General features: G+C 35.3%; 1 protein-coding gene across 1 annotated transcript in view; it reads right to left on the reverse strand.

Annotated features, from left to right (window-relative positions):
• LRMDA (leucine rich melanocyte differentiation associated) overlaps positions 1-23,622 on the reverse strand; it is a gene marked incomplete at both ends in the record, with an annotated part of 643,830 nt that overhangs the window by 279,351 nt on the left and 340,857 nt on the right. The window contains 2 exon segments of the mRNA XM_079536293.1: positions 6,970-7,100; positions 16,920-17,052. Of these exon segments, the coding sequence (XP_079392419.1) occupies positions 6,970-7,100; positions 16,920-17,052 (264 nt within the window).

Consider the following 23,622-nt stretch of genomic DNA (forward strand, 5'->3'; position numbering starts at 1 on the left):
TCCTCCCAGCTCTCATGGCTGCCCTTCCAGTCCTCTCTGGCATTTTGCTAGCCCTTATCTTTCAGTAGAGGAAAATCTACCCATCTTGTGTTACTAGCAGAAAAGCTCTGATGACAACAGATTCTTTGAGATGAAGACATGTACAGAAGGAAACAATATGTCAGGATGGAAGAAGAGTGAAGCTAAAAACGAATAAAGACACCCACTAAGTGTAGGGTGAGAAAAGATGAATATTCAGGTGAAGAAAACATCAGTATTGGAAAATCAGCAAATGTTTAATGATGGAATGAAATATGCCACTGAAAAGCAGGCTGTAACAAAAATGACAACAGACTAAGACAGCACTGTCATCTTTGCTGACTTTGGATCACAGCCCTAATGTCAGTCTCTCAATCATTTTAAAAGAGCTTAAAATTATAATAGCATTCCTCGATACAAATGTATTTCTGTATTTTTAAGTGCATCCTGACTGCATTTCAAAAACAGAATTAGCACCAGTACTTGCTAATTCCAAAAACAACACAAAAAACCCCACACACATAAACTAAGCAACAAACTGCACGACAAGCCAAAGTTGTTTGTTCGTTTTTTTTTAATTTAAATTTAGTACAAATATTAAAGGACAATATTGAGGTTAAGTCATTTATACCAAGAGTAAAACAAAGATATGTCAGTGACTGATCCTTTTTAAAATTGATTTGAAACACAATTCCACTTATTCAGATTTCTCTTGCTAAATAAGGCATAAAAGTAATCTGAATTATGTGGAAAGGTTAGGGCAGGTTTTCCTTAAATGGCTGAAGAAAATTGTTGGATTTCTTGGTTATATTTTAGCTAGAAATATGAAGATGTAGTTTAATCTAAATGCAACAAAAGTTTGCCATAAAAGTAGAGAAAAGGATTACCAAATTCCTGGAATGAACACTTTACAATATCAATTCAACCCTTGTAAATTTAATCCAGGGTTATTTGTTGCACAAAATCTCTTTACTGTGATGTATGACTTAGTTACTAAGGTTATCACAGCAGTATCCTAAAGTTGCATAGTACATAAAACATTTCAGTTAACAATGCAGGGAGGTTAACTCCCACAGATAACCTACTATCAGAGGGTTAGACCAGATGACATGCCTCTGTCAGCTTTCAGGAGCTATTGATGGTTCAATCAGTCTGTTTTGAAGGTAAAGTACAACAAAAGGGCACTAAACTTATTCAAACTGTCAACAGGGACTATCTGGAATGTTGCTTGCAGGTAAGTAATTTTGGGTGTTTTAAGAGCATTATCAAATACTGATGGCTGCAGAAAAAGACAGCTACTAATAACACAGAATGCAGCCATCATAAAATACTTTATGGCATGTACTAGGATCCATAAATTTCATGACACATTGCACCTGTTTTGGACTGTAAAATCACTAGTTAAGAGAATGCTGTTTAATGAGGAAAGATCCATCTACTTTTTATATTCTAAATTTAGGAAGATTTATTTTAGATTAGAGATTGACAGGCAGCATTTCCCCTCACCTCCATTCTTTTTTAGATCACTTTGAAACATAGCACTGCTCCATGTGCTCTGAGACTACTGTTATTGGGCTTAACATATTTGCAGTGGTATGAAAGAAAGTAATCATCTTTGGTGATGAGGATAAAGATGAGCACTGGAGAGAAGGTGCTTAGATATCCATCTGTCACTGCCTATAAACTGATGTTCTGGTTCACAGCAGATTAAGAAAATGAACTATATAAGAAAAGTTGCATCTTCATTTGTCCAGAATCATCACCCCACACCATAACCTTGTGTCAAGAGTTCTGTGAAAATAAATTAACAATAGATACCTATCATACAGAAATGGGAACACTCAGGGATAGGAAAAAAATATATATAACATTTCATGTTTTTCAGTCTTAGTTAAGTGAAAATGACAGTGAAGATTAACAATTAATTTGCCAATTTTGTAAGTGTTGCATGTGATCAGTATTATTTTTGATAACTTTTATACAGGCTTGTCAAGATTTAGGAGAAGAGGGATAAAATTCAGGGAGCATTTGCAAGGTAAGATTATGAACAAACAAGTTCAGGAAACAACCAGATTTATCAGTAACTCTTTTTTGTGCACCACCAAAAAAAAAAAGCAACAACAAAACAAAGTTTCAAAACCTACACCAGGCAGAACATAACATTGTTGGCTGCAGAATTTCCGTCTGTGACAAAACGTCTCCCAGCACAGAGTTAAGGAAGCCAGATCATGATGCCTATCTGTGCAACCTGGTCTAGGAAGCCTATTTTGGCAGCAGGTTGGACTAGATGATCTCTAGAGCTCCCTTCCAGCCCCTATAAATTCTGTGATTCTGTGACATTAAACCAAGATCTTCCAGAACAGTGAGCATGATGCTACAGGATCACCACCTCAGTACAAACTTAGCACTACCTGATGACAGTCATGTAATCCTCCACATATTATAATCTTCTCTGCTCTACTTCAGTACAGGAATCTCTATGAATTAGAACATTCTATCCATATACACGTAACAACCATGGTTATGTTTTGATTTACTGTGTTAGCATGGACAAATTGGAGCATTCTGGACATCAATTTACCTATCTGATAAAAACAAATTATAGTAGCTTTTGGTCCTAAGTCTTTAGAATGGCTAGCCTCAGATGGAAGTTGTGTAGCTATTTGATGTCTGTTAAATACAGTTTTCTTCCAAGTACTGTAGAAATTATAATGTCTTGTGTAACTAGTGAAGTAGCATAGATTCATAAATTATACAGACAGAAGGAAATCCCCTAAACATACCAGGAAGTGCATAAAATATGCATCACAATGCTACAAATTGAAATTTCTCCTTCCAAGAGGGAGCTGCATTACTAAGTTCATTGATAGTTGAACTGACACATGAAGCCTCCTATCTCTTCTTGAAAATGTATTTTTATTACCATTAAAAATTTTTGAAAAGATTATTTAAAAGCCATGAGAACGTTACAAATGCACTATGTATATTTATAAATGTCAAGGAAGCTGAAAAGTCTATAAGATGTCCTAGCATTTCACCGAATCAAACCTTTGGGAGAGGAATAGCTGAATTAGCTTGAAAAGGTATCCATTCAAAATGCTTGTTCTTCCTTTCTTACTGGTATATCTTAAGAGAACTTCATAAGGTTATCATCATTTGCTCCCCTTGCCAAAGATAGCATATCTCATATAGGCACTTTTAAGCTAATTTAAAATAAACTCAGGCATTTGTTTCCCCTTGCCCTTGTTTCCATGTCAACAGCACTTAATGAATGCATCATTCCAGGAAATGTCAATAAGGAACAAAGAATGAACAAGCACTGAAAACTTTACACATGGTATACATCCTTCACAGTCATATCACTTTAATGAAAATAGGTGAGGTCACCTGCAGCATTAGCAAATGCTTTGTAATACATTCTGACCCAGATGATTTTTCACAGTTCAGTAACACCCTGTTTGAAGTTTTCACAGCAAACAATACACCCACAGGACTGACCAAGTGCGGGTACAAGAGAAGCAACCAGCAATTACTGTGTTGACTTCTGTTACTTTGATCTCCAGGTCATGACCTGCGCTTTCACCCAATCTTCAAAGTAGAGATTGTAGAATAGGTTATTTTAGAACATGTACTGTTTCGTAAGTGGTTTTTCTGCGTATTTGTTGCTTCCCGTTTAAGGCAAAAGATTTTCAGTCTTTCCTATTGCCACTGTATTTTCTGATTCTAATTCCAGCAGTGAGGAGAAATTCCTGAAATTTTCTTTTACTCTCAACCCCAAGATAAACTTTCACAAAATATCATCTCTCAAAACTGGAAAGCTTAAAAAAATACAAATAAAATAAAATAAAAAAAAAAATAGGAGTCATAGCACAATATTTTCTTACAGAAATAAATTAAAGCACTTTTATAATAGTGGAAAAACAAACAAACAAACAACCACCCAATACTTTTAAAAAGGAACCAAACAAGTTTGGTTATAAAAATATCACTGAATGAAGCTTTCCATTTTCTTTTCCTTCTCCAAGAAAAATTTCATTAACAAACAGAAATGTCATCAATTTATTCTCCTACACATTTGAAGGTAAGGAGAAATAAAAGGGCATGAAAAACAAAACAAAACATTTTACTGTTTCTATTATTTTTCCCAAAAAATAACCTACTCAAATGTTAGTATGTTTCTGAGAAAAAAAGCAATCGTTTTGAAATAAAGTCACAGTGTTTTTGGATAAAACCTATTTGCAATGAAAAAACAAAACAAAACAAAAGACAAGCTATAGCACTGAACTGCTCATTGAAATGGTGAATTACTGGATGATCCAGATCTTTACACCTCAATTAAAAAAAAAAAAAAAAACATAGTTGCATATACTCCTTTTATTTCTGCTGCAAATTTATTTGTAAATTAATGAAGTTTTAAAAACTTAATTTTGCACAATTTTTTTACAGTTGAAATTTTTAAGGTTTTATAGGACTTTTCAGTTTGCTGGAATGTGAAGATTAAGTAAAGCTTTGATTTCCAGCACCCTTCTCATTCTGGTTGAGGAATTAAACAGCCTGAACTCTAATTGAACTCAGTAGAAATGAAATTAAAGCTCAATGAAAAATGAAGCTGTGGTTCCAGTGGTCACTGCAAAAAAGAGTCAAAGTATTTAATAAAATGTTTATTTCATTGAGGTTCACTGAAATACACTGTTTTGATGTTTTCAATGTGACAAAATTTCTCTAAAAGCTTAAAAAAAAATAGTTACTTCAGAACCTGAAAAAAATGCCTAAGCTAACCATTACAATTATTTGCTTTTAAGATTAGTAGCAATACATCTATTCTGTAGAGTTAAAGTTGTATATTTTGGGAAAGAAAGAAAATGTCTAAATTTCTGCAGAACACGTATTAAAAACTGAATAACTAGTAGACTTCTTTTAATCAGTTTCATCATTATTCATTATGTAAATATACTGCTGTAAAGACAATTTATATATATATGCACACACACATTATATGCATACAGAATGAGTATTTATACATGTGTGTACACACATACCTAAACATTTTTGTTTGTTTGCCTTTGAATGTAATGCTGTCTTGCAAATACAAGTTATATAATGTAACAAAATCATGGAAAATTTTCAGGAAGCTTTAATTACAGCAGCAGAACCATAAATCATTCAACAAATTGGAAGTCCATTTGTCTTTCTTGAACAAGCTTTAATTAACACAGTTTACATGGAAAAAATACCCAAGTTTTTGAAAAGTTGAGAGGAAAGAAAATGGAGGCAATGTTGCGGTTTCCAGCAGATGCATAAATGCAATCATTTCACACTTTTGACATGGTGGTTTGCCATGATGTGACCTGCAACTACCTTGACCTCCCTGAAATCAACATTTTGCATTGAAATGAAACAACAGACACGGTTGTTTTGATGTATGGCTGCATGACATTTTATAAATATTACATCACATAACCACAGAGGATGTCAATCAATAAAGAATTTTTTCAGACAGCACTAAATGAACCATAGGTTCTTGCCTCTGAATGGCTCCTTTAAGGTACTATTTTTGCTTAAATGATTAATAGGAGACATTGTCAGAAAACATACTTAAAGTGAAAAACAGTAAACTGAAGAAATATCATTCATTTTTAAGCAATTCTCCACTGCAAATGTCACATAAATTTATACAGAGACAGCATTGTTAGACTCCTGTAAGCTGGATAGTAGACATATCTTCCACATAAATGCAAAAGCAATGGGAAAATATTTTATTAAATTTTAGCTGCTCTACTTGTTGAAAACTAAAATACTCTAGATATGTTAGATTCAAAAGTAGACTTGTTAGGAGGTAAAAATCTTTAGATTAACGATAACCAAGAAATCCTTTTCAAAAATGTGGAACAAAGTAAACAAATGTATCTGCACCCAGAAAAGTTCTGCTGCTGTTTTAATCTACAGTATTTACGAGCAACAAGCTGCTGTATCCAATTCATGCAGCTTCCTAATAAATCCACTTTTGGTCTCCTCTACTTTGTGCTGTTTTCATACAAGCTCCTACAGAATACTTTGGATTACATTAAGATATTTTCAGGAGTTTTGTAACTCTGAATATTCCAAGTTATCTGCTAACAAGAAGTGAGCTCGGTCTCTAAGGTCATCAGCACACTGACCAGTACTGCTTGGCTGCAACTTGCCTCACAGAGAGCCATTTTCAGCTCAAGTGCAAGTACACAGAGACTGGAAGCTTGAATCAGATGTGAACAAGAAGAAATTATTTGTAGGAATAATAATCAATGTCTTACTTGACTAACAATTACAGCTATGAAAAATTGTCACTTCAGCAGAAATTCCGTAAGCTTTGGACCTATACTCACAACCACTTTATGTGCAATCTAGCTCATTAAAATTACATTATAGAGATGGCTTGCCTATTTGATTTGATTCTAAAAACCAACAGTTCTCAGTAAAGAACCACAATACAGTAGTCCTTTCTTCTGTGTTCTTTAATAGTTTCTTGATACCTCTAATAGAATAAATGCCTCACCATAATCAGACATTTACAGGAGACAATGAGACTGGCTTAGTACAGTGACTTTTTTTATTATTTTTTATTCTTAGCTGTTACCACTAGTAACAGTATAACTGTTGCCTTACCTTGGCCTTAAAGAAGGAGGGGACATAGGCAAATATATACAGGCATCCTCATTCAGGAAAGCCTGTGTAAACCTGCTCAGCTAAATCTGAACATCACTGAAATAGCTCCCAAAATATTTTTTAAGAGGGATCGCACTAAAATTGGGTTACTCAAATTCATAGGTGTTTCATGGCAGAACATGGCACACTGCCTTCAGAAGAGAGAGAGTAAATGGTTTGTTCAGGACTATGAGTTGGATTTAGTTCAGTATTTCTTCAGTATTAAAAACAAAGCTGACATACTTTATATATATAATTGAAGACACTAACCTGTACCTCTGGTAGTCATCTTCATCCTTTTCTTTGCAGACCAATTCATTTGGGCAGGCCACATTTCCAAGCAAACTGAGATACTGCAGTGAGGGCACAACTTCAGCCAAATGATCCAAAAGGCTTTCTAATTCTGTTATGTGTCAAAGGTTGTGTGTTAAGGATTCGATGACATGTCTGAGGAAAAGCATTTAGAGTTGCATCACTGCTGATTTAAACATACATTTCAATAACTGACAATCAAATTTAGTATGGCATTCGGGGAAATGTCACATTAATTGTTCCAAGGGCAAACAGGGATAAACTTTAGTCAGTTTGTTGGCATGGAATGAAAGAATTTGGCTGTTTTGTCAGTCTTTTCTTTCCTAGGTGGTTCACTACAGAACATTAAAACTTTGACAAAATGATGGATGCTGTGTGGTAAAATGGCTAGCAATTGCTATTGCCATGAAACTTTTCCAGCATGGAAACAAACAGTTTCACAGAACATTCATCACTAATATATTCAGTCCACTGGAAAACGAGTTTTTTTTGTTTTTTTTTTTTTAAGTCAAACCACAACAATCCACTTTTACTCTCAGTATATAAATACTTTTAGTGCCATGGCAACACATTTTTAATTACTCAATTAGTACATGCAAATAAATGATTCTATAAAAGCAACTTAAAGAATTCAATATGCATTTTATACATGAAGTTTTGAAGTCCATAAAGCATATCTTTAATTAAAATAGCCTTATACTTTGTGTTATGAGACATTTCAACTTAAGTGTGTTCCTCGGAACATAAATGATGACACATCTTTGACATTGTAAAATGTATTAAAACAAACAAACAAGCAGAAATTAATCTTTCAACCACTGCAATATTGGACATCACTGCTTAGGTTTAAGCATAACAATATTCAACTATACTGAAATATACTGATTGAACAACTACAGTAAATTTTTGTTGAAGTGCAGTCTCAGAGAATCACACTACACCCTGTTGTTTGGTTCAATTTACATGCAAAACTTGAAATTCTAAAAAGAAGAGGCCATATGTACGTGTGTATGTAGTTTTCGGTGCTTAAAACCTGACTGGTTTAGACAATAGTAGTAATTATTCAAAACCATTAAGGGTATTTCACTGTTCTGTTTTTATCTACTCCTGCTGTTACAGACCACAACTATTATTTTAAATCCTCAGTTCACTTGTGTTGCTATTATTTATACTTGATTTATGTGTTTCTGTTATCTTTGTTATTTTTAGGTGATGGAATTTACTTTATTTCTTCACCTCAATATCTTAAGGGCAACAGAAGCAATACAGAATGAAAAGAGCAGCTTCACTGTTAAAAACATTGTCTTCTTTTTGTTCTGAAATTTCATTTGATTTCCAAACATAAGATCATGTCGACAATTATTAATTTTAGCATATTAAAAAACAGCAGTTATACTCAAAGCTAATGTTCTCTACCAAAATATCTGAGAAAATTACACTTAAATATTTTGCATGAGTGAGAAAAATTCAAGTTTTGAATTAGATATGTGACTATGGAATGCTACAGCCATCAAATCATTAACTAGACCATAAGAAAAACTGAATCACGAAGCATCACATAATATAACGCATCTTAGCCACAATAAAGACAAAATTCTCATCTTCATTTCTAGACCTCTAGACCACACATAAACTTTTAAAACAAATTATTTTCATGACTTTTTCGGGAAGGACACAAATTTGATGGGAAGGCCATGGAATTGTAGACTCATTTGCAAGCTGGAAGGTTGGAAGACCTTTAGTGGTCATTTAGCTTAACTCCCCTTCAATGAACAGGGATACCTACAGCTTGATGAGGTTGCTCATGACCCTGTCCAGCCTGACCTTGAGTGTCTCCAAGGATGGGGCACCCACCACCTCTCTGGGCAAACTGTTCCACTGCTTTACCACCTCTACTGTAAGAAACATTTTTCTTCTAATCAATTCTAAGTCTTCTCTCCTTTAGTCTGAAACTGTTTCCCCTTGTCCTGTCATAACAGACCCTGCTGAAGAGTCTGCCCCCTCCTCTTTTATAGCCCCTCCTTTAGATACTGAAAGGTTGCTATCGGGTCTCCTGGAGCTTTTCCTTCACCAGGCTGAATAGCCCCAGCTTTTTTAGCCTGACCTTGTAGAGGAGGTACTCCATCCCCTGCATCATTTTTGTAGCCCTTCTCTGGATGTGCTCCAACATGTCCATGTACAGAAGACCCCACATCTGGATGCACTACTCCAGGTGAGGTCTCACCAGCACAGAGTAAAGGGGCAGGATTACCTTCTGCACATATTCTACTAATAAGATTTTTTTAATTTTCTATTAGACTATTAGAGGAGTGCTTGCATCTAGCACTCTCAGCCAGGAGAAACAATTTCTTTCAGGACTGATTAAATTGCACAAAGGTTTCATTAGATAAGTAATTTATTATTACAAAAAGCAGAAAAGCAGTTATTTCAACTACAGCAATGAGACGCAGGGGGTTAGCTGTTGCAAAACTTACATCTTATCTGTCCATTCCCTATTTAAAAAGAAAAAAAAAGAAAAGAAAAGAAACTTTTTTTGACTCTTATATGAAGTAAAAATTTAGGATTTTTTGTTGAAATTCAGTAGAGCTTTTTCTGGGTTAGAATTTTTTCTCCCCAAAGTCAGTGATTATTGATTAAGACAGATGTCTTCTAACTCCCATTTGACCACAGAGTTAGAGGAAAATATCAAAATACTTTTGGATATTTAATATATGACAACTTAGATTATTGTACCTAGTCCTACAGAAAGCAAAGGGGAGACATACCCTACTCACTAAGGCTCTTGGTTAAATAGTAGTTGATAACCTGTGTCTCAAATACATAAATCTACCTCAAAGATGGAAATTAGTGCCTAGATTCTAATATTTCACATCCAAATCACATTGCTTTTTGGTACAGAAACTCTCTCATAAAAATTCTCTCAAGAAAGCATGACAAGTAGCACACATCAACATCTTACCATGTAGCTGTTGCCCTCCAGACATTTTCTTTCTTATCATTTACTCATTTTCCTCTGCAGAATTAGATAGATACTTAGCACCCTAGCATTATTTTGATTTCAGCTGCAACAGGAGCAGAAACATGAGAAAACCCAAGAATCAGACATAATCACTTGAAACATAGAAGGTCACTAATTCAAGTAAAAGATGAAGATTTGCAAACTTGGAACAGCTCCAAAATCACAGAATAATAGGAACACTGGTCCACCAATCAACCTGCAGGTTGTGATAGTCAACTTTTAGTTGGCAGAATAGGACATCATATCACAACTAAAATAATTGCACTGAAGTTCATTAATTAAAACTTCTGTTATGTAGGATTTCAACTCTTTTTCCATCCCTCTTCTAAAAAAAAAAAAAAAAAAGACACTGAAGGTACAGAATATTTTTCCAAGAAGTTCTGTTTACCTGCCATCACAGTTACTCCTAACAAAGCAGGTAGGAGAAAAAATAAATCAAGCTTTGTTCAAATTTTCAAGACTAAGTATTTTTCAGAGATGAGACATAAGTCATAGAGTACTTCTAGTGCAGTATTTAGTTAATTAGAAGGTCATACATTTGTTTTCTTTTAAAAATAGTGGAAGGCCAGCAAAACTATAAAGTGTTTCTAAAACAGTGTTAAATATACAGAGGAAGAAAATCAAAAGCAAGTTGGAAATTTAATTTTCTTTTTCCTGTTCATGATTCACTGTTGCCATCTTGATGCAACCAGAGCCAAAGAACTGCAAAACTCTGTTGTATAATTGCTAAAGTCAACCTCATCTATATTCTTTCCAAAAATGAAAGCCACAATAAAATCCATGTACAGTGCAAGGGAAATTTTCTTTATTTAAAGTTCAATGACATAAACCCTGAATTCATTTTTCTGAAGGCAGTATCACTGATCACCAAGTAAATACGTAGCAGTGATCAAAATATTTATACTGTAGTCTCTATTGTTTGAAAAATGTTCAAAATTGTCTCTGTTAAAATAATTAAAATGTCTTAGCATACCACCTTCATTCAAGTGTTGTCATTACTGGTCTATTAACGCCTTTCTTTCCGAAGAACAATGACCAAAATAAAAATGTGTAAGTTTTATTTTTTCTTTTTCTTCTAAACTTGCCTACCCTTTAGATAACAAGTTAATTCTTAGCAATAATACAATAATGATCCCCTCCAAAAACACAGCCTGGCCTCCAACAATTAACATAAATCTATTAAATGTATTTTAAATTTCCATCCTCATCAGAAGATTATGATTTCTTGCACTGTTTTCAGTTTTATATTAGGAAAATACTTAAAGAGAACTGGTTCTTCCATACTCTGATGAACTTTTTAAAGCCTCCTAATTATTTTACATGTATGCACACATACATGCTTGTATATTTATAGTAGACAGCTCACAACAAACATATGCACAAGCACACACAATTGATCAGCTTACTTTCTTTTAAAAAAATAAGCTATAGTAGAACCAAAACATTATCAATAGCATTACTTGAAAAACCTAGTTGGCCCAGTTAACCTATAGTTAGCCTGCTAAGCAATATAATAAAACTCTAGGTGCAAATTTTATGCAACCAAAAATGTCCTACAAATAAGCACGATCTGTGTTTTTCACTTTCACTGACTTCTACTCAATAACATAGTTTTTGAGGTTTTCTAGAAAGCAAAAAGAGCAAGCCAAATGTTCAAGGCAAATGATGCACCTCCCTTCTCTGGCTAAGAATTAACTTGGTTTGTAACTGTCTAACTGTTATAAGAATTCAACATCATCATCAGGAATGATGCTGAACATCCCCCGTACTCCATACTATTTTCTCTCTTACTCTCTTATTTTTGGTTCATAAAATTGCTTTTTCAGCAGTTTTGCAAAATATGAGCAATGTGACTTGCTGGTCAAACCTCTGGTAACAGAAATAATTTCTGGTAGCAGTTTCTACATTAAATTATTCTATATAAGTGCATTAAAATGCTGTTCTACATAGACCTGTGCAAATAAACTAACCAATATGAATTTCACATCTCACCACCTGGTTTTCTTTTCCATGAATATAGGTCAAAGTTCGTTAAGGAAACTGCAATTTTTTTCTGTAAACTTTTTTTTACTGCTAGCATATTTTTTTTTAACAGTCACACACTCAAATTAATTGACTTTCTAAAGAAACTAATAACTCTCTCACTCTCAATGCTTTGCAAGTTGTACAGCTATTTTCTTTCAAAAAGCTTCTAGTTTGCCTTGCCAATTTTTTTGCTCAGACAGTTGAGGAAAAGCTATCTGCATTCATGACTTTCTGTGATTACAGCTTTCAGAAGTTCTTGGAAGCAAAGAGACAAAGCAAAGAGCAATCACTTTATATTCAAAATATTTATCAAATGTTTACTTAGAGAATATTAGAAATATCACATAAAGTTTTAGCCCACCATACAGAAAGACCAAAAACTGTCACTCAGAAATCTTTTGTCAACCATGTCATGTAGGTTCTGTAATCAGTATGAAACTGAATGAGCTGGATAGCCCTTCTACCAGAGTCTTAAACAAGCAAGTTACCTGTATTTTTTCAAATTTGTAACATCTTTTGCTTTAATTAACTTTATCACAGATATGTTGCAGCAATTACAAGTGATTCTACAGGCAAATAGCCTTGAAGCAGAAGTTACCAATTCTCCTCTGAATGCAGTATGAAAAGATCTTTGCCACCTGAATGCTTTTCCATTAGAATGTGCTAGGTCTTCATGGTTGGATAACCACAGAAATAGCTTGCATTATGCAAGTCTTCCTCTTCTGCAATAGGATGCCACATACAGTCATTTGTACACCGCATTCTAGCTTGAGCCCTGTCTGATAGGCAGTCAGGGCTCTGAGATAGGGTCTTGCTCACTGATTTTAAAACCACCTCGCTCAAGAAAGAAAAGTTGCAACACAAGTGGTAATTAACTAAGTCCATACATCTTATGGTGAGCTTCCCATTTACTGAATACTGAGGATATTCTGTCTAGTGGAGTAGCATTAGATTTCTTTGCATAACTGGAGTTTCCAGGGAATTCAAATGTCTTTCCGCAAGGCCAAGGTTCCCAGGCAGGAAGTTTTAAGAACATATTTCAATGTCATTAGTTATACAATTAGAGGCATTTAGATAGTACTGTCAATATTAGATTCTAACTATTGGCTATCCCCATAGCTGTCACAGACTTAGGCTAGATATCTGTGATGTTCCCTTCCAGCTGAACTATTCTATTCTAAGTTGAGAACAAGTTAGAATGCTTCTATTTCTACAAGCAAATTATTTTTCTGGTTCTCTAGAGTGATCCATCAATCCAAAAAACATATATCATATACTTCAAAGATTTTCTTTTAACACTGTTTCTTCCAGTTGTTCAAGATTCCCAAGAAAATACAAAGATAATTAAAAAAAAATGCAGTGGCTCATCATTTTTAGAAGTTCTGACAACTGGAGTCAAATTTGTCCATTACTGCTCTAGAACAGGAGAATGAATTGCCTGTACTAACTCCTTTTGCAGACATTTAGCATCATACATTCACATTACTTACTTTTTGGTACATTGTGTAAGAAAAAAGGTGGTCTTGAGGGTGGTGAAGAGTGAAAAAAAAAAGGCTCAAGACTCAAGTAAATTCAAAACATTTTGCAGAATTCATTGAGGTTTTTGTTTCATCAGGTACTGTAGTTCTCTAGCTACACTCTCAAATTTAGCCATATTTGTCAGTGTCACATAGAGAGTTCTCAGGACCAAATGCAGGAATACTGCTGTACTGTTTCAGCTCATATCTTTGTTTAGTGGAGGTTAAGATCTATAGATAATGTCTTTAATGTATTCACTCAATGTAAACATCAAGTCCTCTGCACTTAACACAATGGGATTTTGGTCACAGATTGGGACTTCTTCAAGCACTTTAGGACAACACAGAAACAAGCACAGGCACAATAATTTATAATCTATGGTTTGGAATTGGGCATTAGGACAAAAACTTCATGGAGATAGATGATAATCAGAAATACTTACCGGGACATCCTTTAGTTGAGGTACTCAATCCATGCCATGTTCAAGTATTCAGAAACCTATCATCCCTAAATCTGAAGCACGGTTAGCATCTTTGCCATAAGCAATGCATTTATTGTTACTACCATTCTGCCTCAGTTCTGCAATCCCACTTGCAAAGCATTTTGGTTTTTCTCTCAGGCATGATCAATCCGCAGCCCAGCACAGATCACAGTGCAGCCACCCCCTGCTCAGCACCATCATGGAGACTCTTCCCGCCAAATGGCCCCACTCAGTCCTTCAGCACTAACCAAATACTGGTGTGTTATTAACCCCATCTAGACTGAAATCAGGGGATGGGGTGTAATGCAGAGCAAGCTTAAGTTATGGCAAATAAGTTTATAGCTTTTAATACATTGGCTAAACAGTCCTGTGAACACAGATAAATGTGCAGCTGTGCTTTCCATTGTGATTCTGGAATTTGAGAATAGGTTTCAAGATTGATCATTGCGGTTCTTTTTCAACCCAGGCCATTCTATGATTCTTTGGGGAATGGCTGTTTACAAGGGTGGATAGTGATAGGACAAAGGAGTATGGTTTTAAACTAAGGCAGGGGAAGTTTAGGTTAGATATTAGGAGGAAGTTTTTCACACAGAGGGTGGTGACACACTAGAATAGGTTGCCCAAGGAGATTGTGGATGCCCCATCCCTGGAAGCATTCAAAGCCAGGTTGGATGTGGTTCTGGGCAGCCTGGTCTGGTGGTTGGCAACCGTGCACATAGCAGGGGGATTGAAACTAGATGATAATTATGGTCTTTTTCAACCCAGGCCATTCTATGATTCTATGATTGCCCAACAATTTCTTAATTTATTTGCAACTCTACTTTCAGTTGACATAAACATATTGCTTGTGACTTTTCAAATGGAACTGTATAGACTTGCAATAAAAAAGTGATCATATATCTTTACCAGACTTTTATAAGCTCTCTCTTACCAGAGAGAAATATCCTTCTCTTCACAGTCACACCTTATTCATGTCATCGCTTTTTGGCAGTAGTTACGTTTGTGAACAACTGTTTTCAAGGATGAAGTGCAGAAAGAGCAAAATTTCATCAAAGATCACTGGTTAACACCTTGAGAGATCATTGAGAATTGCAACCACTGCCATCGAACAAGCACTTCTGCAACTCCTCTCTTAAATTATTGGCAACATACTACAAAATGTATATACGCTGTTTCTATAACATGGGTAGCTCCATATTCCCAAATTTCAAATTTTATAGTTTTAAGACTGAATTTTAAAAATATCTGGGTAGGTCAAACCCTGCTTATCATTGTATCACTGACATTGAGTTTACTGACTTGATTTTAAGTCTGACTGTGAAACCCAACAGAACCTCTTCAAAGATTACTGCTAACTAATTTTTTTTCCCCTGATTTGTTCAACTAATTCTTATTTAATATGCATGTCCTCCTTTTGATAATTGCAAAGTTCTTTCTTGACACTTCCTATCCCACATACATGCATGCACACACTCAGGAATCCTACTGCCAAATTCACGCATCCTGCTTTGTAGATGGAAACATGCCGCATCAGACATCCACAGCATCATCAAAAATGTTATTATACATACTTCACCAAAGCATGACCTTTGAACTCAGATTTTACATGTGGTAGCAAGTAGTAATACCAAACATTTATTCAAAGTGACCAACAGCGTCCCGGTATTAACCAGAAATCTAGCACTTACCTAGTAAAGTGATGACTCTTATGGTTCATGAGACATTTGACAAATTTCCAGGGCTGAGTATATAAATTGCTCTGGTGACTTTTATTTATTTATAAAGTCAAAAATAAGTGCAGAAATCATAGAACCTGTAGTTATTACTTTGCTCCTCAGTAAGAGGATTTTGCTCCAGTAGGAGGTAAATTGCTCTCTGTTTACACTGTCTGAAACAAAAGCCTGCAGTTGAGCAGCCTTGTCCTCACTCTGCAATTAGAAAGAGAATATTTTCACAGCCTGTGCTCTGTAGGTCTCAGTTGGCCTTTTGGCCAAAATTTGATTGCCCTTCACTTTTGTAAAATCATAAATTACACATCTTCAAATCTCCAGAAGGGTCAAAACATGAGAAATGATTTAATAATCAAGTCCATGTCCAGTCCTTGTAGATAATTAGCTTTTACAGACCATTACATATAAGCCTACCGATTGGGGTCTCTGAATCACCATAGTATTCAGGCAAATACTGAAATATTTATGCTGAACAAACTTAAGTAGGCATGCACTAACTTCAGACATACAGAGAAGTGCCTGATTGGTTGTGAATGGACTTAACCATGCATAGAAATATTTAAATATATGATTTGAGGAGCACTTCATATGAATTATGCAGAGCCAGAACACCAAGAATATAGCAACTCCATTTAATGGCTGCAGTTACGAAAATGTGCCTAATACCAACTTCATTTTTTATTGCTTTTTCATTTCTTTTATTATTATTATTATTATTATTATTATTATTATTATTATTATTATTATTATTATTTACTTTGAAGAGCTACTGAGGTATATAAAAATTTAATATCATTTCATTGCTCCCTCTATTCCACTAGAGGTCAGCCTGCAACAGAACCCCAAGCAAACACAAGAACTGCAGCACGCCAGTAGCACTGACATTATTTTCTTTCTCTATTTTATCTATTAAAAAAGATTTCTTCAGAGCCATAACTTAGATCTCTCACTAAAATGGAGCAACAGGAAGATATAATGGTGCATTTCATTTATGAATGACCTATAATAAATTACTATGAAGTATTCCAGGTGCCAAGCGAGAGAATGCTTTGTCTGCACATGAACTATATTTCACATACTTTAATTTGGCTGACATATAAAACTCATTTGACATTTTGCAGGTATTTCTTTGAAAGGATATTTGGTTCTTGTTGAGCGTTAAGGTGTGGAGGTGGGGTAACCTGGGTAGCAGAAGGTCATTTCCGAGTAGATTGTTGTCCAAGATCAGCTCTTCCAAGTAAGTGAATGTTTTCAGTCCTTCTAGTGACCTGCAAACGACAAAGGCAACAGGAAAAATGATACTCCACTAAATCAGGGAGGCCATTATGAGCTGAAATAAATATTTTAACCTTCCCTTTCAGGAGTGGGAATAGTTTTGGTTCGGGCCTGTCAGAAGAGTGAATGACAAGCATTAGTGGCAAAGGGAGTGCTGGCACTGCAACACATCCTTCACATGCTGGCAGGATGAAGGATGGGGGTCACTTAGTGAGTAGCCAGGATCCAAAACAAAAGGCTTCAGATATGGGGCCTGCAGGATGAATTTGTCAATGTCTTGTGCCTTCAGGCACCCAGCCTCGCCTGACCCTAACCTCCATTCCCAAGATAAATAACTCTGTCACAGTTCACCTTCATTCCCTGGACACAAATTTAAGTTGTCATCCATCATTTCTGCCAAGAAATATCATACCCCACTAACAATAATAAATACAACTTCAAGTATCATTTCTTAGCTGTTACCCTACATGCAATAATAGGAAATGGAAAAAGGTTTTTTTTTCGCCTTTTATTAACCACTTAATTTGCTTCTCCTTGAGTCTCTGCAAACAACGTAAAATGTTCTCTACAAAATAAAATGCAGAATTACTCCAGACAGAAAAGGCATTTACTTTCTTCTTGGAACTTTCTGTCCCACTATCAAGCCACAGGTCAGACTGCAGAAAGCAGCTTTAAAAAGGAGCATTTCACAACATGGAAGTGAGATGATGGATTGTAAATAAACAGGATTCTGGAGGTATTCATTCCCCTGATAATACAGTATAGGGAGGAAAAAAAAAAAAAAAAATCTAAAAGAACACTTAGGTACCTTGTTAAAGCATCTATTCCAAACTCAATTCTTAATGCTTGCACATTCCAGCAAGAAAAAAAAAAAAACACATATTAATCAAGTAAGAGGCACAGTATACAGATCATAGGCACAGGCACATTTACAGCTCATTCACCTACCAGACACCTAAAGATATGCGGAGATTGCAGGACTTGACAGCTGATCTACTATGCCTACCACTGGGAAGATCATCACTGTATCTCTTGGCTGCTTTATAACATGTGATGAATAAGGGAATAAGGTCTATACTATTTATTCACTTTCCAGTGACATTTATACCAAAGGGATTTCCTCACTCTCCCCCAATTTTTGGCAAAGATCAAAATCCATCTAAGGTCCCTGTTAAAGAGTTCTACAGACACTACAGATGGAGGAAAATACAAATATTATGTGTTCCTAATTAGACAATGTAGCATTCATCTGTCCAATAATAAAAATAGTATTTTTGTAGATGCAACATCCTGACCACATAAATCACAGAGCATTCAGACAGTGTTTTTTTTTTCCTTCTTTTTTTCTGGAAAATCAAGTTTGTAACCTTTGAACTATTATACACTAAATTATGAACATTTCAATGACACTTATCACAACACAGGAAAAGTATATTCCAATCTAAGGACTCCAGAGTACTTCAGACCTAGTTGACTTGGCATTCTGGAAGGGAGTTGCCACTGTTATTAATGCAATTTTGATGCTGGACAGCCAAACCTGAAGAAAATTCACAAAGCCTACCCCCTATGGCATATCTATATGATATATTGAGACTAGTTTCCGAAGCTGCAAGAGCAAAAGCCTCCACTCTAAACACACCAAAACAACCGTCAGAGTAGCAGTCATATTTTTGCACTTGCACTTAGAAAGCTCTTTTGGAAAAGCTCAATTCGGCCTGCATAACCCATCTACAGATGAGAGCTGCTAGACTGAGTAGTTATTTCAGTGAAGGGATCATAACAAACTTTGTTTTGCCAAAGTCAAGATCAGAAGAGAGATCAGTGAACATTTCAGACAGTGCTTTCCCCCAAGTACCTTTAAAAGGCAAAATAATCTAGAGGAAGCAGCTGCGAGTTTATCAAGCTGTTACGAGTTTTTCATTTCAGTTTATTTGACAAACCTAGTTCAGTAAATTCCCTTTAAATAATCTTTATTATATAAATAGTGGATTATTTCCAAATCTCACATTTTAGTGTAAGACTTTGACTTGCCAAAGGAGTTCAGAGAAGGCCACCTCCTTGTCAACACCACAGAGCCTTATGAGATGTTAATAGGTCCTTTGTGAAAAAACATTGTTTGGGCTCTGGTCAGTGTCAGCATCAAAATACACATTGTTCCTGAGTTATGTTATGCAAATATAATACTCTTATCATAAGAATCGGCAAATGGTTGGCAACGGGCAAGGAGAAGAAAGCACACATCCAAAACTGCTGCAGGGAAGGCATAAAACAAAATGACAAGCCATGAAGTGGGACAAAAGGCCCTGAAACACTAGAGGGAGTTGCTTATTGAAACAGCCTTTCTTTCACAAGCCTAGGCTGAATACAAGGGTACTGGTTTCATCGATAGGCAGAGAGAATTGTGCACAAATCTCCTTACACCTGTCTAGTTTTGATAATTTTTGCCATGTAATGTTATTAGCTGTTCAGCTAAAAAGGAGCTGTGTTACACAGAGGGTTGCTTATTAACTGTTGTTTTCATGTCATCGGAGTAGTGTGCACTTGGTGATTTAATCAGCTAAATTCAGACCCCAGAGAGATGAGAGGGGCTGACACAGTACAGGGAGAAGGTGTAAATATTAACATAAATTAACATCCATATTTTAGACCAGTATTCATAGAATTCTGATTTTTGCTTCTTAAACTGATTTTTAAAATTAAAATCCAAGGCAACAACATCTATCATCATAACATATAAGGAAATATTGCCAAGAAGTTGCACTCTGAGATAAAAAAAAAATATATGTTGTAAGTACAATCTGTGCAATAAGTTTTAGGTGAGTTGCTGAAATTTCTTCCATAATTTCTACGTGCCTCAATTTCCCATTTGCAGATGGAGGATAACACCACCTACGTAAGAAAGAATTACAGTTGTGACTTAGTACATGGAAAGCATTCAGAGAAGCTGAGGTAGAAGTTAGTAGAAAATACCAGCATTTATCTTAGAGTAAGATAGCTATATTAATGTACCGTATCGTCTTATGAGTCCATTATAAAATAGGACACCCATCCACATGGCATAGTAAGAAGCATAGAAACACTGCAAATGAAAAGTATTAAATAAGGGAAATCCCCTGAGAAAAAGAACCAGCCTAAAATTAAATCTGGCCTGCTTTCTCATAGTTCACAGCAGAGGAAATGTCTCCACTTCTTGGCTTATTAAAACAAGCACATGACCCTACCACCACACCAGAACCAGCACTGAAGGGCAGTGGCAAGTAGCTGTTTTCCCTAGCTTCAGAAAGCTGATCAGCATCACTAAGGTGTACTGCAGGTTGCTTTTCCCTGCTGCAATGACAGAAAATCCACCCATTATCTCACCTACAGGTACCATCTCAGTTACCTCATCACAGGGCTCGCAATGCTCCCAGAGGAGAGCAAGTGCTGCCAAGAGATTTCCATTGCAATTTCCAAAGTCACATCAAACCGACAAAACATCACAACGTATTCAGTGCCACCTCATTCAAACAGAAAAAACTTTAAGTTTCCACTGTAATTAACCCTATCCTCGTTAAGATAATTATGATCAAGCTCCCTGTCACAGCTAATATTGCAGCATCATTGCCTGTGGCTCACGCTCTGCCCTCATTAGCTTACAAAGCCACTGCGCTAAACAGGAAAGTGATTCCCTCTGCAAAACGACTTAAGATGTTCTGTAAGCAGACAGTAAATAATCCTTTAGAATACAAAGGTCTCAGAAGTGTCATTTTATCCAAGTCCTTCAAGTAATCAGCCTGATTTCTCCCAGCTTTCTTTTCCATAATTCAATCATGATTTCTCACAAAGTTTTAATCATAAAGGAATGTCACGGCAGGGATTTTTCCCTCTATGTGCATGCATGGCAATTGCCAGCTACAATACTTTACACAAACCCCCTGGCCCGATGGGATTTGGGTACAATGAAAATAAAGGGCAGCTCTTCATTTCGGTAATATTTGACAATGAAAACGTGAAAATGCATAAACGAAAAAAAAAGCAGAAGCACCTATGGAGTGATGGACAAACCTTGGTACAATGCTGTTGTTCCTGTCCTGAAGAACTTCAGAAGTACATTCTAAAAAGGTGTTTCCAGTTCTAATAAGACAGCTGACTCCTATCTAATGACTTTTTTCTCGTGTTTAACAGGAAAAGTGAAAGCAGTTAACAGTTTGTAAATGAGAGAGTTTGGCTTTTGCTTTTAAATTGATTTGTACTCTGTTGACAAGAGATAGCCACTACCAGAAGTTAAAGACAGAGCTGCTATATTACAAGAGCTTTTTAAGGTCTTTTTTCTTGCCTTATATGTTTTAACAGGTTACAGGAGAGCAGCATCAACATGAAAACCCTAGTACTAGATAATTTCAGCATTTTAAAAATATAAATCTAATTTCTATTCCTTAGCACCTGCCAGCCAAAAATGACAAAGGCTGTTGGTTTCATATATATACATATGTGTATATGTGTATGTAATAATAAATAACAGAAAACAGAAAACATTTTTCTTAATTCCTTGAGAATGCAAAATATATATATATATAAATATAATATAATTTCAGTTTTACTTGATCTGATTTCTGTTCAAATTTAACTTCCCTTTAAACTGAATCATAACACAAAAATAAGGGGGGGGGGGGGGGGGGGAGGAGAAAGCTATATCCAATTTTATTCTGATGACAGAAGGAGTTTGGTGAATCTCCCATGCAAATTGTCTTGGACTGAGGTCTCTGACTCAACTCTCTACTTTCAAATCTCTTTCGGAGGTTCAATTCTAAACACACTTCTCCCATGCAAGTACAGAAAACTAAATAATGCATTTTAAAGAAAACAAAGCAGCTGGATAATACATTCAAACAGAAAACAGAAAGGATGATGTAACAAAGTTATTATGTGATTTCTGGACCAAAGGGGAAGGAGAAGATTTAAAAAAAAATAGAGAAAGTAAGGAACCCCCAAACTCCAGCATTAAAGTACCAAAGATTGATTTTGTCAGTCTAGTTTTCTGGTTTCAAAGAGCAAACATTTTTTCTCTTGTATACATCAGCTTGTCATCAGGTCAATGTTTTGAAATATCAGTACCTGCATGCTGGCCTTCTAGTGTGAGCCAAGAGCAAATTTAGACTATATAAATCACACAATTCTGTTCAATGGAGAAACAGCTTCCCAATGTTACCAAAACATGAAATATCTAGTTGTGTAATATCAGAGGGAAAGTTAGCATTTCACAAGACATTTAGAAGTAGCATTTTGCATCACTTTCAGTCAATCAATTTCCAGCATTCCGACAGAAGAAGATCTCAGTAAGAAAAGATGATTAACCAGATCTACAATTAGTCTCAGAGTCTTTTCATATTAAAGGTCATATTCAACTCTCAAATGTACAATGAAATGAATATCCATCTCTCATTCTTCCCCTTTCTTTATATGCTGATATCATGAAACTATCTGAGATATCTTATTAGAAAAAAAGATAAGCATGAAAACATCTTGCAGAACAATCAAACTAAAGCTATGTAAGCACATATAAATGATAGGGATTAATGTAAATCCAGAATCCTCAACTGTTTTTATCATCTTGCTTTGAATCTCATGCAGCAAATTTTGTTGCTTAAAAAAAACAAACAACAAAACACACAAAACCCTCAACTCTCACAAGCCACAACCCATCCTCAAACCTCAAAGAATACACAAACAAAAGGCTCAGTAAATAGATAGACAAAAATACATATTCTGACTTTCAGAATTCTAAATATTGAATTTTACAATTTACATTTTCAAATACTTTTTTTTTAACCAATTCTAAAACAGAAATACAGAATCTAGTTTTCTTTAAAGAAAAGGAGAAATTTTGTTATTAAGCAAATAACAAAGAAATTATTGAAAAATACTGATGCACATCTGTAGAGATCTAGTTATTTGTAATCCCTAGGAGCCAGCAACAACAAATGCGCATTTCCAAAAGGTGATGCAGGCCTTCAGGTGAGACTCAGTGAAGTACATACACTGAGGAGGGATGAACATTGCCTATTTGTCTACAGTCTTGCAATGCAATTAGAAAAATTTAGAACATTAAGGTAAAATAAGCCATCATAGCTATATCCCATAAGGCTGCATTAAATAGTGAAATAAGCAACAAGCCCTAATTACAGTTTTCAGTAGCTCTCAAAACCACGAAGTCAACCATTTTAACACTAAAACCATTCGCTCCTACCAAGACTTCAGTTAAAAAATACTATATACATATATTTTTCTGGTCTATCTAAACAACCACACTTACTGGGGTGAGATTCACTTTCTCTGCTAATTAAAGTCACAGATTTCACTGCGTATTTAATACATCTCTACTCAAGAGGATATCCGAATAATAGAGTTGAAGCTATATCTTTTATGTTAGGCTTCTTTTTGCTCAACTATTTTATAATACATCTTTAGGATTAAACACACTAAGATTTTACAGGATATTACCGCTATAATTTTGAGTAAGTTTAAATAAAATGACAATCAATGTAAAAATATAGCCTGTAGCAAGACAGTTTTCACATAAGCTA

Source organism: Tetrao urogallus, assembly GCF_951394365.1.
Source record: "Tetrao urogallus genome assembly, chromosome: 5".
In the NCBI taxonomy this organism is placed as follows: domain Eukaryota; kingdom Metazoa; phylum Chordata; class Aves; order Galliformes; family Phasianidae; genus Tetrao; species Tetrao urogallus.